Source organism: Planococcus citri, chromosome 4 (genome assembly GCF_950023065.1).
Source record: "Planococcus citri chromosome 4, ihPlaCitr1.1, whole genome shotgun sequence".
NCBI classification, from domain to species: Eukaryota; Metazoa; Arthropoda; class Insecta; order Hemiptera; family Pseudococcidae; genus Planococcus; species Planococcus citri.
In genome coordinates this window covers 31,940,417-31,952,701 of record NC_088680.1, presented here as the reverse complement: position 1 = coordinate 31,952,701, position 12,285 = coordinate 31,940,417, and the positions used below count along the sequence as shown (strand labels likewise).

The 12,285-nt window shown below is 33.2% G+C and overlaps 6 protein-coding genes across 7 annotated transcripts; all 6 read right to left on the bottom strand.

The window, feature by feature from the left end:
- Positions 1 to 745: 745 nt before the first annotated feature.
- LOC135843451 (phosphatidylethanolamine-binding protein 2-like) lies at positions 746 to 2,136 on the bottom strand. 2 transcript variants are annotated; one of them, XM_065361347.1, is made up of 6 exons: positions 1,945 to 2,136; positions 1,732 to 1,869; positions 1,498 to 1,627; positions 1,257 to 1,403; positions 1,042 to 1,123; positions 746 to 971 (listed from the first exon to the last, which is right to left on the bottom strand). In XM_065361347.1, exons 1-6 carry the CDS (start codon positions 1,993 to 1,995, stop codon positions 857 to 859), a joined length of 663 nt encoding a protein of 220 aa, XP_065217419.1. In that variant the 5' UTR covers positions 1,996 to 2,136; the 3' UTR covers positions 746 to 856. The 2 variants fall into 2 exon arrangements, with proteins under 2 accessions (XP_065217419.1, XP_065217420.1); XM_065361348.1 differs by having other exon boundaries at positions 746 to 950; positions 1,945 to 2,135.
- A 145-nt stretch (positions 2,137 to 2,281) lies between these two features.
- On the bottom strand, positions 2,282 to 3,604 carry LOC135843454 (protein D2-like). The gene is made up of 6 exons (XM_065361353.1): positions 3,444 to 3,604; positions 3,257 to 3,352; positions 3,036 to 3,162; positions 2,827 to 2,946; positions 2,671 to 2,743; positions 2,282 to 2,578 (listed from the first exon to the last, which is right to left on the bottom strand). The coding sequence occupies exons 1-6, from the start codon at positions 3,498 to 3,500 to the stop codon at positions 2,491 to 2,493; spliced, it is 561 nt and encodes a 186-aa protein (XP_065217425.1). The 5' UTR covers positions 3,501 to 3,604; the 3' UTR covers positions 2,282 to 2,490.
- A 544-nt stretch (positions 3,605 to 4,148) lies between these two features.
- On the bottom strand, positions 4,149 to 5,279 carry LOC135843524 (uncharacterized). The gene is made up of 2 exons (XM_065361458.1): positions 5,029 to 5,279; positions 4,149 to 4,941 (listed from the first exon to the last, which is right to left on the bottom strand). The coding sequence occupies exons 1-2, from the start codon at positions 5,277 to 5,279 to the stop codon at positions 4,317 to 4,319; spliced, it is 876 nt and encodes a 291-aa protein (XP_065217530.1). The 3' UTR covers positions 4,149 to 4,316.
- A 769-nt stretch (positions 5,280 to 6,048) lies between these two features.
- Positions 6,049 to 7,544, bottom strand: LOC135843525 (putative odorant-binding protein A5). The gene is made up of 6 exons (XM_065361459.1): positions 7,359 to 7,544; positions 7,144 to 7,287; positions 6,927 to 7,050; positions 6,670 to 6,840; positions 6,490 to 6,568; positions 6,049 to 6,420 (listed from the first exon to the last, which is right to left on the bottom strand). The coding sequence occupies exons 1-6, from the start codon at positions 7,410 to 7,412 to the stop codon at positions 6,180 to 6,182; spliced, it is 813 nt and encodes a 270-aa protein (XP_065217531.1). The 5' UTR covers positions 7,413 to 7,544; the 3' UTR covers positions 6,049 to 6,179.
- Positions 7,545 to 7,708: 164 nt separating this feature from the next.
- LOC135843527 (putative odorant-binding protein A5) lies at positions 7,709 to 10,153 on the bottom strand. The gene is made up of 7 exons (XM_065361460.1): positions 9,897 to 10,153; positions 9,681 to 9,779; positions 8,782 to 8,908; positions 8,540 to 8,704; positions 8,073 to 8,172; positions 7,890 to 7,994; positions 7,709 to 7,822 (listed from the first exon to the last, which is right to left on the bottom strand). Exons 1-7 carry the CDS (start codon positions 9,942 to 9,944, stop codon positions 7,783 to 7,785), a joined length of 684 nt encoding a protein of 227 aa, XP_065217532.1. The 5' UTR covers positions 9,945 to 10,153; the 3' UTR covers positions 7,709 to 7,782.
- A 404-nt stretch (positions 10,154 to 10,557) lies between these two features.
- On the bottom strand, positions 10,558 to 11,964 carry LOC135843640 (phosphatidylethanolamine-binding protein homolog F40A3.3-like). The gene is made up of 5 exons (XM_065361590.1): positions 11,723 to 11,964; positions 11,541 to 11,648; positions 11,136 to 11,448; positions 10,832 to 10,892; positions 10,558 to 10,751 (listed from the first exon to the last, which is right to left on the bottom strand). The coding sequence occupies exons 1-5, from the start codon at positions 11,777 to 11,779 to the stop codon at positions 10,616 to 10,618; spliced, it is 675 nt and encodes a 224-aa protein (XP_065217662.1). The 5' UTR covers positions 11,780 to 11,964; the 3' UTR covers positions 10,558 to 10,615.
- Positions 11,965 to 12,285: the final 321 nt, after the last annotated feature.

Below are 12,285 nucleotides of genomic sequence, written 5' to 3'. Positions count from 1 at the left end.
AAGCTTGGATTCAGCTAAATGATCTTGGATTTAACTGGAAGATGTTTAATGTTAGATCCAAACTTGATGTTGAAATGTAATTCAATAAATTTTTTTTTGTTATCCTCAGTCCAAATTTGATTTTAAAAATATGGCAGAAATGCAAAAAATACACTTTGTCTTTAGAATCGGGAATTTTGAATGATGCGTTATTCTTGGATGATTGTTTGATCAAGTATTAATTTATCCCAAAATTTTTGCCAGTTCAAATGATTGCTGTGTTGGGAGCCCACAATTCTCGTTAAAAATTATGAACTTTGCAACAAAAAAAAAAAAAACAAAAAACAAAAAAACGCACATTTCTTGGTATTTGGCCTATCAAGTTATTGACCATGTAAAAAATAGTTCATTCGAATGTCGATTCTTGAAACGATGTAAACGATAAAATCTGGCTAATGAGAAGATGAGTGTTGCATATTATGAAGCGAAAAAAATGCCAGTTCTGCAAATTTTGCGAAAAAAAATGAAAAAATATGATAATAAATAAAAAAAAGTTGTCTGATTTTTAAAAAACTCTAGAAAATTTGTTTTTGGAGCTGAAATGCGTCAGTTCAAAGTTCGAAGCATTCTTTTTCGTATGTCGGTGTTAGTACCAAAATAATCCAAGAATAATTTCAAAAATTTTCTGATTTTTTTTTTCTGACATCGTTATTACTTAATACTTACCTATTACTGATCAAAACTGCTCCATTCAAAAAAAAAAAAAATCGAGACAAAAGTTTATTGAATTTGTTCTTTACACTTTTGAAAAACAAGTCTTGGTTGTTCTCTTTCTTTGAATCAAGTTCATAAAAAAAAGACGCATTTCTATTCGTGTTTATTCGTTCATCATAAAATACGTCGCAGCGTAAGGAATTCCCAATCGATACTTTTTCATAAAGCTCTGAATCGTGTAATTCCATCGATGATCGCTGCAGAAAAAAAATACGAGGCTTTAAAAAAATGAAATTTGAACGCCTGAATCGAGGCCATAATATAGGAAAATCTGAATAGGTACCTCACCTTGAGGTTAAAATTGGACCCTGGTATTTAATCAGCTTACCCTTAGGCTGTCTCCATACAAAAATGGCAACTCGATGTTGCGCTATAAACATGAAAAAAATAACACTTGGCTCATTAAAATATTACAAATATTTCAACGAAAAAATACGAAAGTACAGGTGCCTTATTAAATTTGAATTGAAAACGCAAGACTACAAAAAATCATTTGGTATTACTTCTGAACCTTTTGTCTTTAGTTTCAACTGGTGCTTGGAATTCTATCAAAGGGTCTCCCAACTCTATTCGATTTTTTGGTATGTTTCCAACTAGCCAGACATGCCATTGCAGCCTAGTTTCGAGTTTTGAGATAAAATCATCCAAGTCTATGTTTAAAAAAGGCAAAAAATAGGTGTTTTTGTTCGTTTATTATTTACGTCCTTGTGTTCGAGTTTTTTGAACAGTACAGAATATACTCACTGACTATACTCAATGTGTAAAAATCTATCGAACTCAAATTGTACGACCAATACACATGAGGAGGCTCTTTTAACTCTCTATGGCTGTACATGGATCCAATTTCTAGCTCTTGGCCGTTGTAAAAAGTTACCTAAAATGAGTGAAGGAAGACACAACATCCTGCTTTTGAATGAGAAATTTCTTAAAGTATAATTTGATAGGATTTGGTGGATTATTCAAAATACTCGTAACTACATTTAGCAATTCTATCTGGCCAAGGGGAACAATGTCTGGCATTATTTCTGCAGTGTAAAGCAATCGAGGCAGATCCAGTCCTTGTCTTCTGGTAATATTCATGGTTTCCAAAAAGGCTGAATTCTGTTTAATGCAGCTCTAAATCATGAACGTTGTGATATAGGTAACGTGAGAAAATGAAACACATTTATGGGAATTGATAGCTTCACTTACGAGAATGATGATTTCTGAGAATAAAATTAGTAAATTCGCAACATCGATCATGTCTACATAATTTTCTCTCGTCTCACTTTTGACGAATTTTTACATTTTTATCAGGCTTTTTAAAAAAGAATGAACTTGTTTATTTTCATTTTTTTTTTGAATTTCCGAAATTACAGTGAGATATATGTACGTATGTAAATTGAATCAGATCATTGTTCAGTGTTGCCTTTTGTTTCGTTTCAATAATTCCTTGGATAAAGTTATTTTCGAGATCTGTAAGTTTTCGAGCTCTAACGCAAGCTTAAAAAAAAGGAAAGTTTTTGGGAAAAAATTTTAATGATTGATGTATGTTCGAACAACACAATTATATTCTGATAACTCACTTGAAATTAGTCTGTAAAAATTGAGAAGACACGTAAAATATAAAACTAAAATAATTTATAAAAGGAATATTTGAAAAAAGTAGTTGCATTTGCTGGTTGAGTAATCATTTTCACTGGATATGAATCAGTACAAAATATGTTTGTTTTATTCTCTACAAGTATCGTGGATTTTTTAATGTCGAAGCCTGAAATAATTAGCTCCAATTAGCCTCTTGAAGGTAAACTTACTGAGGAATTCGGCAAGATTGAAATTAGGGTAGCTGTAACAGAATAAACAAAAAGAGAACGACTTTAGAACAGAACTAGGAAAGCTAATCGAAAAATAGCAACGATTGAGGGCTCGTTGACTAACTTGGGAAAAACTTCTGATCTTTCGAATTTCATACGACTCGGTTGTTCGTAGATTAAAAATACGTAACGTTGATCTAAAACATACAAAAAAGTTATTAAATGACCCAACGAAATTATAAACTGGTATTTTTAGAGTTACCGTGGGAAGATATCTTACCTTTGAATATAGCAGGAGGAGGTGTGAAATTAGTCAAATTATCTCCTTCATGTAACATTAGTCCTGGTATGTTGACGTTTAGCCAAATATAGGGTGGGGTGTATTTTACACCATCAGGAGCTGTAAAAAAGGCAAAAGGAAAGAGAAATTATTGATCCAATCTAAAAAATTTTCTGTTGAACACGAACGTAATTTATGGCACAACTTACTTGTTAAAATCGACGTGTAATATGTGCCATTAATGGGCTCGTAAAATAAACCAGGCTCGAAGGCGACCTGGTGCTCGTGATATAAAGTCCCAGGTACCATTTCAGTCTGATTATCCATCCAAACCACCTATTAATGAAATTCTCGTTGGTCAATTAAAGCCCAAATTATACAATACGAAATTAATCTATTTGGGCTAAAAAGTGAACTGTCTTCAACTTACTGTTACTATATCTTCAGGTACTTCGTTTATTAAATCGGGAATAACTTTGGAATCTTTTAGCAGTTTCCCAATTTCCGGGCATAGAGGTGCGACACACTATAATAATATATTAAAAGGAAATATATCAAATATGGTAATTTCTGTGAAACATTAAATTAATAATAAATTTTCTCATCAATCAATTTACCACATAAGCTGCACATATCATGCAGATCGAATAGAATGCAATTTTTACCGATGTCATTGTTTTCTACTTCGAATTCAATGATGGAAGACCTATAAAGATAATATCTGGTGCATTGAAAATCAAACAACATGATAAGAAATAAATTGATGAGAAATTTTTTCTAAAATTGCGTGGAGTGCTTACGACTGATCTGATTTGATTTCGGATTTAGTTTCAGCTTTTTTTCTTTTGGAATGAAAATTGGCAACATTGGTCTTCGTACTTTCACGGAAATTGCGTTTTAATGTTTTGATAGGATCTTACATATAAAGTAGGTCGATCCAAGTTCCTCTGAATGAAAATTGAAAGATCTGTGGAAATATGTGAGACCTACTTATTTTCAATTTGAATTAAATATTCATAACCTGGAGTCTTTTAGGTGTGCTTTTCAAATTCTGCTAAGTATAGAACGCAGCTAATAATCACAGAATTGTACTTTTCATTGAAAAACTAGGTTTAAATATTGCAAACTATACAGCATGGAGGCTGGGGTTCTAAACATCGAGAGCTCCGGGGCCTTAAAACTCTGCGGAATTCTACGGTTCTTATTTACCTACTGAAAATTAATCATTGCATTGCATAGATCTCTCTCAAAATCATACTCCTTTCAGAAATATTCCACAAATACATAAAATGATTTAGTTTTTTTTTTAAATTTTTTAGTTAGTGGAAATTACTTGATGCAATACTTGAATACTAATTTATTGAGCACTACATTACATATGTATTTAGCTATTGAAAGCATAAAATTTACTACCTTACAAAACATTTTCAACGATACCAATGGATAATTAATGCGCAGGATTTAAAAACACCTAATTTTTGTCATTGTCATCAAAATCGACTATCATAGGAGCCCACATACGGATGTCTCAATCCATAAAACGAGGCATTAGGTACTCGTTTCTGCACTTCTGATAATCCTAAATCAAACATATCGTAGGCGAACAAATGCTTTTGAAAGAAATCTTCCCCGTAATTTTTTTCAGGGAGAATTACATTTAAGGCTTCTCTAAAAGGTAATATTTTATACTTTTCATTCTCGAAATATGTCTTGAATACGCCGATCATGAAGTAACCACTATTCAATACAAAATGTGGAGATTTTCTTTCCCAATACGAGATAGGATGTTCATCCTTCGCTTTTTCTGTATGGTTTACTTCAAGCTTGTGGGTAAGCGATAATAAATCATAAATTTTCAAAAACGGTTTTTGATCATAAGCGACATATGTGGGATCATCTTCCACCAAGATTACATCCGACAATGTTTCGCCTTCTCGAATAACTGCTTTCAGGTCTTTCACGTAGATTCCTTCACCCGAACGGAAAGTCTCATTTCCCGCGCGCATATTTTCCTTGGAGAGAATGTCGAATTGTCCTTTGGATTTCAATGCTTCGAATTTCACCGCTCCCCAGAAGGATGTGAGCAGTTCAGCGATAATACATAGATTTCTTTTCCTGTCACCGGCAGAAAAAAATACGATTCGAACGTCTTCTTTCAATAAGTAATCGAATAAAATTTGCAGGTAAGGTAAAAATACGAACTCATATGTTTTATTGTACGTGGAACTAATATATTCCGTCCAGAAAAGAATTGGGCATTCCGGGTGGTTTTTCCTGACGATTTTCAATTCGTCCTCCGTTAAATAACCTTCACAAAGAGTATGATCAATATCGAAGGCTACAACACGACTTCTTTGTAATGGAGATGTGACGGGTCCCAGTGATCCTGGTGTTACATGGATTATATTGACGAGGGAAAATGAGCAACAAAAGATGTACACGATGGAATTCATTTCTTCACTTAGGATACGGACAGATAATTTATTAAATATGAATTTTTATAATTATTGAATAATTTTAATGAAGTTTTCTCACGTTTTCTGTCGACTGTTCGTTTTCGATCTGCTATGTTGATATGTCAAAAAGGAACTGCTCTATAATAAACCAAATACTAAACAAAAGTGAACCTCGATTAAATAAAATGAACTAACGAGAAGAAATCAACATCCTTCATAATTTATCATTGTCGACTAAAAAATCAGTTATTGCTTTCTTCCTGTATGTATATATACGTAGGTATGATAGGTTTATCAAAATAATGAGTCATTTTCATTTCTCAACAGCAAATTCAGATTAATATTTTCGATATTTATACAACCAATGGTAAATTGAATAAAACACAGCTACTTCAAAAATCTTTCAAATCACTAAATCATAGATTCTTAAAAGTGGCCCTTGATCGTACACTACACACTGTAAGTGGGATCATCAACCTGTAAAATACGAGTAACATCCGATATGTTTCACCTCCCCGAATAAATCGACACTAAACTTGAAGTAAAAATGTACCAAAAATCATTGATGATAACGTATGCTCAATTATCTATGGAGATATCCAACTCGAAATTCATCGAGTAGGTATATCTACAAGTCTGAACATACTACATAGGACATACCTATCGAATATTGGAAATTTCTACCCACAAACATTGGGTTCCAAAATTGTCAATAAAAAAATGTATTCTTATCCTCACATATATGTTTTTTTTGTTGAAAAAGAAAAACGTTGAAAAAGCAATTTATTTACAGATTTGCTTTTATCACATTTTTTTTTTTTTTGAAAAGAAAAACCACAGAAGAAGTGAGTTACCTAACTATTTTACAGCTTCGATTTTATCATAATTGATGAAAATTTAAACTTCCACCGTCTCGACCGAATAATCCTTGCGATATGGATCGAACTGTATATGCTCGTATGGAATAGGCGTCGGTTTTTCGGCCCAAAATTGGGAATCCAATGTAGACGAGGGGCCAATATTCGGACCGAATTCATCGGGCATGAATCGATAATTGAATATATTCGCAGCAACCGGATCACGCAATTTGTTTGCTCTGAGGAACTCTTTCACTTTGGTGAATTCGTGATCACCCATTCTGAAAATTGACGACGTATTTTAGCCAAATTCTTTGAATTATTCGAGAACTGGTCGATTTTTTCATTACCTGAGTAATCTGGGAGGAATGAAATCTTTCAGTTTGCCTTGATGTTGTTTGAATATGGCAAAGACGTACGTGTGTTTCCCTTCAGGAGAGAAAAATTAACGAAAATATGCTGCATTATTATTAAATACGTAAAAAGAAAAAGGTGGTGAGAGAATGCGAAAAAATTCTATAGGAACTTACAATAATGTGGTGGCTGTTGCAATTCCATATATTGATAGAAAGTCTTCCCTTTTCGTATCTTCATACCAGGTATATCATAAACTAACCACTGGATCCACTCATTTTCATCGGTATTTAATAGCAAATCGTTCGGTGTCGAGGGGACAATATATGTGTACCAAGTAGTCCAACCTGTAAATTTGCATGTCTTTTAGGATACCTCAAAATTGGTTAAATAATCACCAGGCAGGTTTTCTTTTTCCTTTTAATTTACCTACCCATCATGAGCATTAAATAATGGGTATTGTTATCCGCCTCCCAAGTGATCATGGGCTCGCCTTGGATCTCGAACTGGTCGTAATCGAAACCAGGATCGATTTTAACATCCATCATGTATGTAACCTGCATTTTGATAACAATTTTTGGAATAAAAATGCATCATGTTTAACGTGTGAAGTGGAAAGAGGTCATTGATGATTGAAGAAGTATACTTGCATTGCACGTCTTGTTGGGGACATGATCGAAACATTGAGGTACTATACCGTGATAGGTGAAAAAGGTCTTCAAACCGCATTGAAGTCTACCTGGTTTTGGCCCATAAGGATTCGTTGGTTTCGGTATGTTCCTTGGCATTTGAGCCTGTTGAAATCCATACCGAAGTTTAATGTGTAGAAAAATGATACGAAATACAAGAAACTGCGTCTACTCACCATTGACAGTCCAATGACTGATAGAAAAGTCAAACATAGTAAAATTTTAATCATGATGTCTCAAAAGTTCACGTATCAAGATTTCTTGGAAATTAACGTCATTTTTAAACAATGCAAATTCTAATGCTATGGATCACAGCTGATATCAGAATTCAGAATCGAATGCTATCTTAAATGTGATTCTGCAGAGGTCGCAAATATAATCACATATTTCGGTCAGACGTTGATAATTTACCCTTTTTTGTGTGTGGTAACACTGAATTGGCAACTCGTTGAGAAATAAGAATTTTGTGAATGAAAAAAATTAAAAGAAAATCAAGAAATATTCATGAATGAAAAGCGATGATCTATACGAAAAACAACATTTAATAATTTAATATACACAAAGAAATACTGCAAATAAATCGATAGATGAGGGATACAGTTAATAAGAAGAGTAGTAAGGATCCAAGAAATCTGATATCCTGCAAAAAAATTGTTTTAATGAAAAAAAATTCTAAATAGACATTTTTTGAAAAAATAACAACTTACTCGTCTTTGGTGAACCGGTACCAAAAAAAATTGGCAGCTACTATGTTATAAATTTGGTAAAATTTTTCTAATTCCCTTAAGTGAGGAAAATCTTGTTTCTTATCGCTGTTGAAAATTCGTACGTCATTATTATTGTATTATAAATTGTCCCTGAAATCTCCCCCTCCCCCGCCCGAAACTTACGGTCCAAATTGTTTCATGTTGGTGTTTTCTAAAAATCGGTAATCGTAGGCGTTTATTCCTTTGTCTTGTTTGTACACCAGAAATAAATACAGCAGTTTATCTGGATTAATTGAAAATTGAATTAAAGCTAAATTAGTAGAACCATTAATAGCTCAGTCATTTTAGACAATTTTTGTGCTTTTAGACTCCAAAAAATCTCAAGAACATGGATTTTTTTGAAAAAAGTCAGGTTTTTGCGTTTGTTTCTCAAAAAGTTTGATCATTTTCATGTAGAATGAATTCTTACACAGATAAACGTCCTTCAATTTTGAGGGATGTGCAGAGGCGTGGACTTCAAGTGATTTATTCAGGACTTTGTTAACTGCATTTTTTAAAAATCCTCTGCTCTGTAAGATTTTTTGTGTTCAAATGTTTAGAATGACTTAGCTGTAGGCTAATGAATGATTCAATATTCAAAGAAACTTTACCATAACCTAATACAGGAGTAGGGTGCTTATAAGGGTGTATAACTGCCCCTTCCCTGTAGTCATTTTGAGGTATATTGACCACGAGCCATTTAATAAGGTCAGGTGATGGAATCGGTGCTGGAGTTGATGTTGGTTTTTTGTCGTAAAGTTGCCATTCGTTCAATCCTGGAAAAAGAAAGACCGCGTTTTTTTTGAATTGTGGGTTTTTGGGGCCAGTTTATGTACAGAGCGTGAGAACGTACCGATACATACAAGGGTATAATATACTGGAGGACGGTCACAATGCCATAAAACGCGTGGAACGCCTTTGATACTTTCTGTGCTGTACGTTTGTCCAGTTTTTATTGGTAGGTCGCTTTTGTATCGTATCTGAAATTATTCCATGTCACTTTTTAGATCATAATTATCGATAATTTGTTCAATTTACCTGTAATTACCGTTAAATTACCAAATTTACAGGATAATAATGGTAAATTACTCAATTTTTTGGTAATTACCGTTGGTGACTGAATTCAATATCATTACCTAAAATTATTTTAATCTCACCAGATCATTCATTTACCAAGTTCGAATCATAAATTTTATCAGTTTAAGGGTAATTCTAATTACTTAATGAAAATTACTGTATTTACCGACGAATTACCCCACTTTTCTGGTATTTTTTTGGTAAATTGCATTATTGAAATTACCACGAATGTTTGTTTTAGTCATAGTCACGTGTCTGTGTTTTCTCAAATTTACTGAAATTTTCTCTATTTTCCTTTATGGTAATTACCAAGAAATTACGGTAAATACGGATGTTATTCATTGTAATTACCATCGGTTCTTCTTACATAAAATGAAAAAATACTCTTTAAAAGTTAGCTAATATTTTCACATTTAACTGTACCCAATTTTCTCTAGGAATCACAACCACGTCGGGTAATTACTGTAATTACCCAGTAATTTTGGTAATATATCGGTAATAATGCGGTAATTCTGGTAATATGATGGTAATCGCATTGAATTTTATGTCAAAATTTGTATTTTTTTCTCTTAGAATTTACCATGGTTTCCTCTCTTAAGTGAACAATGGCAAAAGTGTTTTCTCTAAAAATACCTTACTTTTTTTATCGATTTCTTATTTTATGTAAGTTCTTACCCATAATGTCTCATTAGGTGATTTCGTCAACTGCTTGGGAATGATATGTGACTTTCTAAAAGCTTGTTCTAAATCACTGATTTGTGTCACATTTGCACCCTGAAACGAAATTCCAAAGTCGCTATTAATCAAGTTTTTCGGTATGTTTTTTGGATTGTATTTCAATGGATGATTTGATAGCAACATAATAAGGTATTATTGTGCGGATTTACTCACCTGAGTGATGATAATTAACGAAGTTACTCCGAATACAACTTGTAACATGGTTGGTTATAATCCACATCAAGAATGCGAACGAATGTGTTGTTTCAATCAGAACAATTGCTTTGTTGCATAACTGTATTTCCATTTGAAATAAATTGCTTCACAACAACATTATCAATGATCAAAGTTTTGATAAATCATCAAAATTATGCAATCGAAATCGACCCAGGGTAATATTTGAAAACACGAGGCACTCTCAAGAATTCGCCTTCGCCATTTCTATTGCCTCAAGAAAAAGGGAAAATTACCCACCTAAATTTTGTAATCTTTTTCGAAACGGTTAAAAAAGTTTCAGGAATTTGAGGTATGCAGATAAAATCCATTGCATCATTCAGAATGCCATTTTACAGATATTTCCTGCTTATCTTGATTAGTGCTCTAAATACTTGCATTTTCTTATTTTAATTACATCGTCACGTTGCTATTTGAAAGTTCAACTGATGAAATTGATATAAATTTTTACGATAAAAAGTTCATAAATTATGATTAATTCTTCTAGTTAATATTTTCTTTCGATCGGAATTCCGATCAATAAGTGCTCAAAATCAGTGTATGCTTTTTAATGTTTTCTAAATTCACTTCAAAAATTATTTTGGAAATAAATACATTCAAGTCAATAAAAAAAGAATATATTTCAGGAGATCCATGGACTATTATGATACTAGTAAATTTTACCATAGCGAAGCACTAATGTCGTCGCCTTCATCCCTTTCTACAAAAATTTTAAAAAAGTTGCCGAACTCGGGCCAGTCTAATAGATACCATGTAGCGAATTTATGAATTTCTTCGTATTTTTGATCCCCAATCCTGTAACAAGACAGATCATTAAATTACTGCCGGAGAAATCGAGTTGGATTGTTTATTTACATTTTGTGCATGGTACTCACAGTTTATGAAAATTTATCCTGGCTTTTTGGTAAAATATGAAAATGACGTATACTTGTTTTTCTGTAAAGCAGGAAAGAATAATTGGAAAATTATTTTACGTGCAATATTGCGAATAATTAAATTAAACTGTTGATTAATAATCGGTTGGGTTAGGTTGCCCACATCGTCGTACCACTTTTTGATTATCTACGCAAAAAAAAAACTGCCCAAGAACCAGTTTCTTGGGAATTGAGGATGCTACGATTGGGGAGGGGGTAGTACGAATTCAACTAAATGAATGGAGGAAACATCAAAATTACTCACGTTGATAATTGTGTGGCACGAGAACCGGCTGATAATCCCAAATAGTGTCTCCTTTTTCTACATCGCCATTAGGAATGTTACCGACGATCCATTGAGGCCATTCCATTCTTTGGACAAAGTATCGTGTCACATGGGTCGACATAGCTCCTGTGAAGCGGAAATCTTCTTGGGTTGGAATCAGTCTCAGAGCAGCCATATACATGCAGCTCAATCTATTTGTCGAATTATATTTTAAACGAGGTTTCTGTTGAACTTGCGAAGCATTCACACGCATTCCTAATCTGTCTAAGGTGAGATTATTGGGGAAATGAATCTGAAAAATGTATCGAATGATGTATCTACGTGAATGATTTCTTTGGATGATGTTATTTTGTGTGTTAAGTGAACTACTAAATTCTTATTTACCGTACAGAGCCATGGTGGAGGCCAAGGCATCACATCCGGACACACGTGAGCCTTATGGTAGGCTTCCCATACTTCATCGGTGATTACATTGTGGTCTCTGATTAATTCCTGAAGTATAAAGAATACTTTCAAGTTGACAAGATTTTGAAATTTTGATGAACGAAATGATGAAATTCGCTTACCGAATAGAAGGGTTCAAATAAAAATACGAAAACATAAAATCCCAGGAACTGTTTCATTGCGTTTTTCAAATTATACTTAATATCAAACTATAGTCCACATTTTTTTTATAAATTAAATTTATTATACTCGGTTTAAATAATTTATTGGTTGAAAACTTTGGTATTTAGATGCACTTGATCGCAAATCACTGTGGAATAGAAAACATAACGATTTAAGTGATAATTTTATCATTTAGTTGTGATTATCAAGGAGAGAAATAAAAATACCTGGCATAAAATTTCCCTATTAATTTTTTTCCAATTTCCCTGCTGTTTTTCTTACATTTCTCAGAGATTGTGCGGTGACTCCCCTCCTTCCATTTTTCCACTCATTACTTTCAAACTCCACTTCGTGAAATTGAAAAGTTAGCAGTGAAAAATGGTCAATAATTTTTTTTTTGACACGGATCCGTTCCTTATTTTGACTATTTTTGGCCTAAGAGAGTCAGACTATGGTTTTTCGGTTTCTGGGCCATCGTTATGGCTCCAATGGTAACTACTCGTATTTCAAAGATTTACGAACA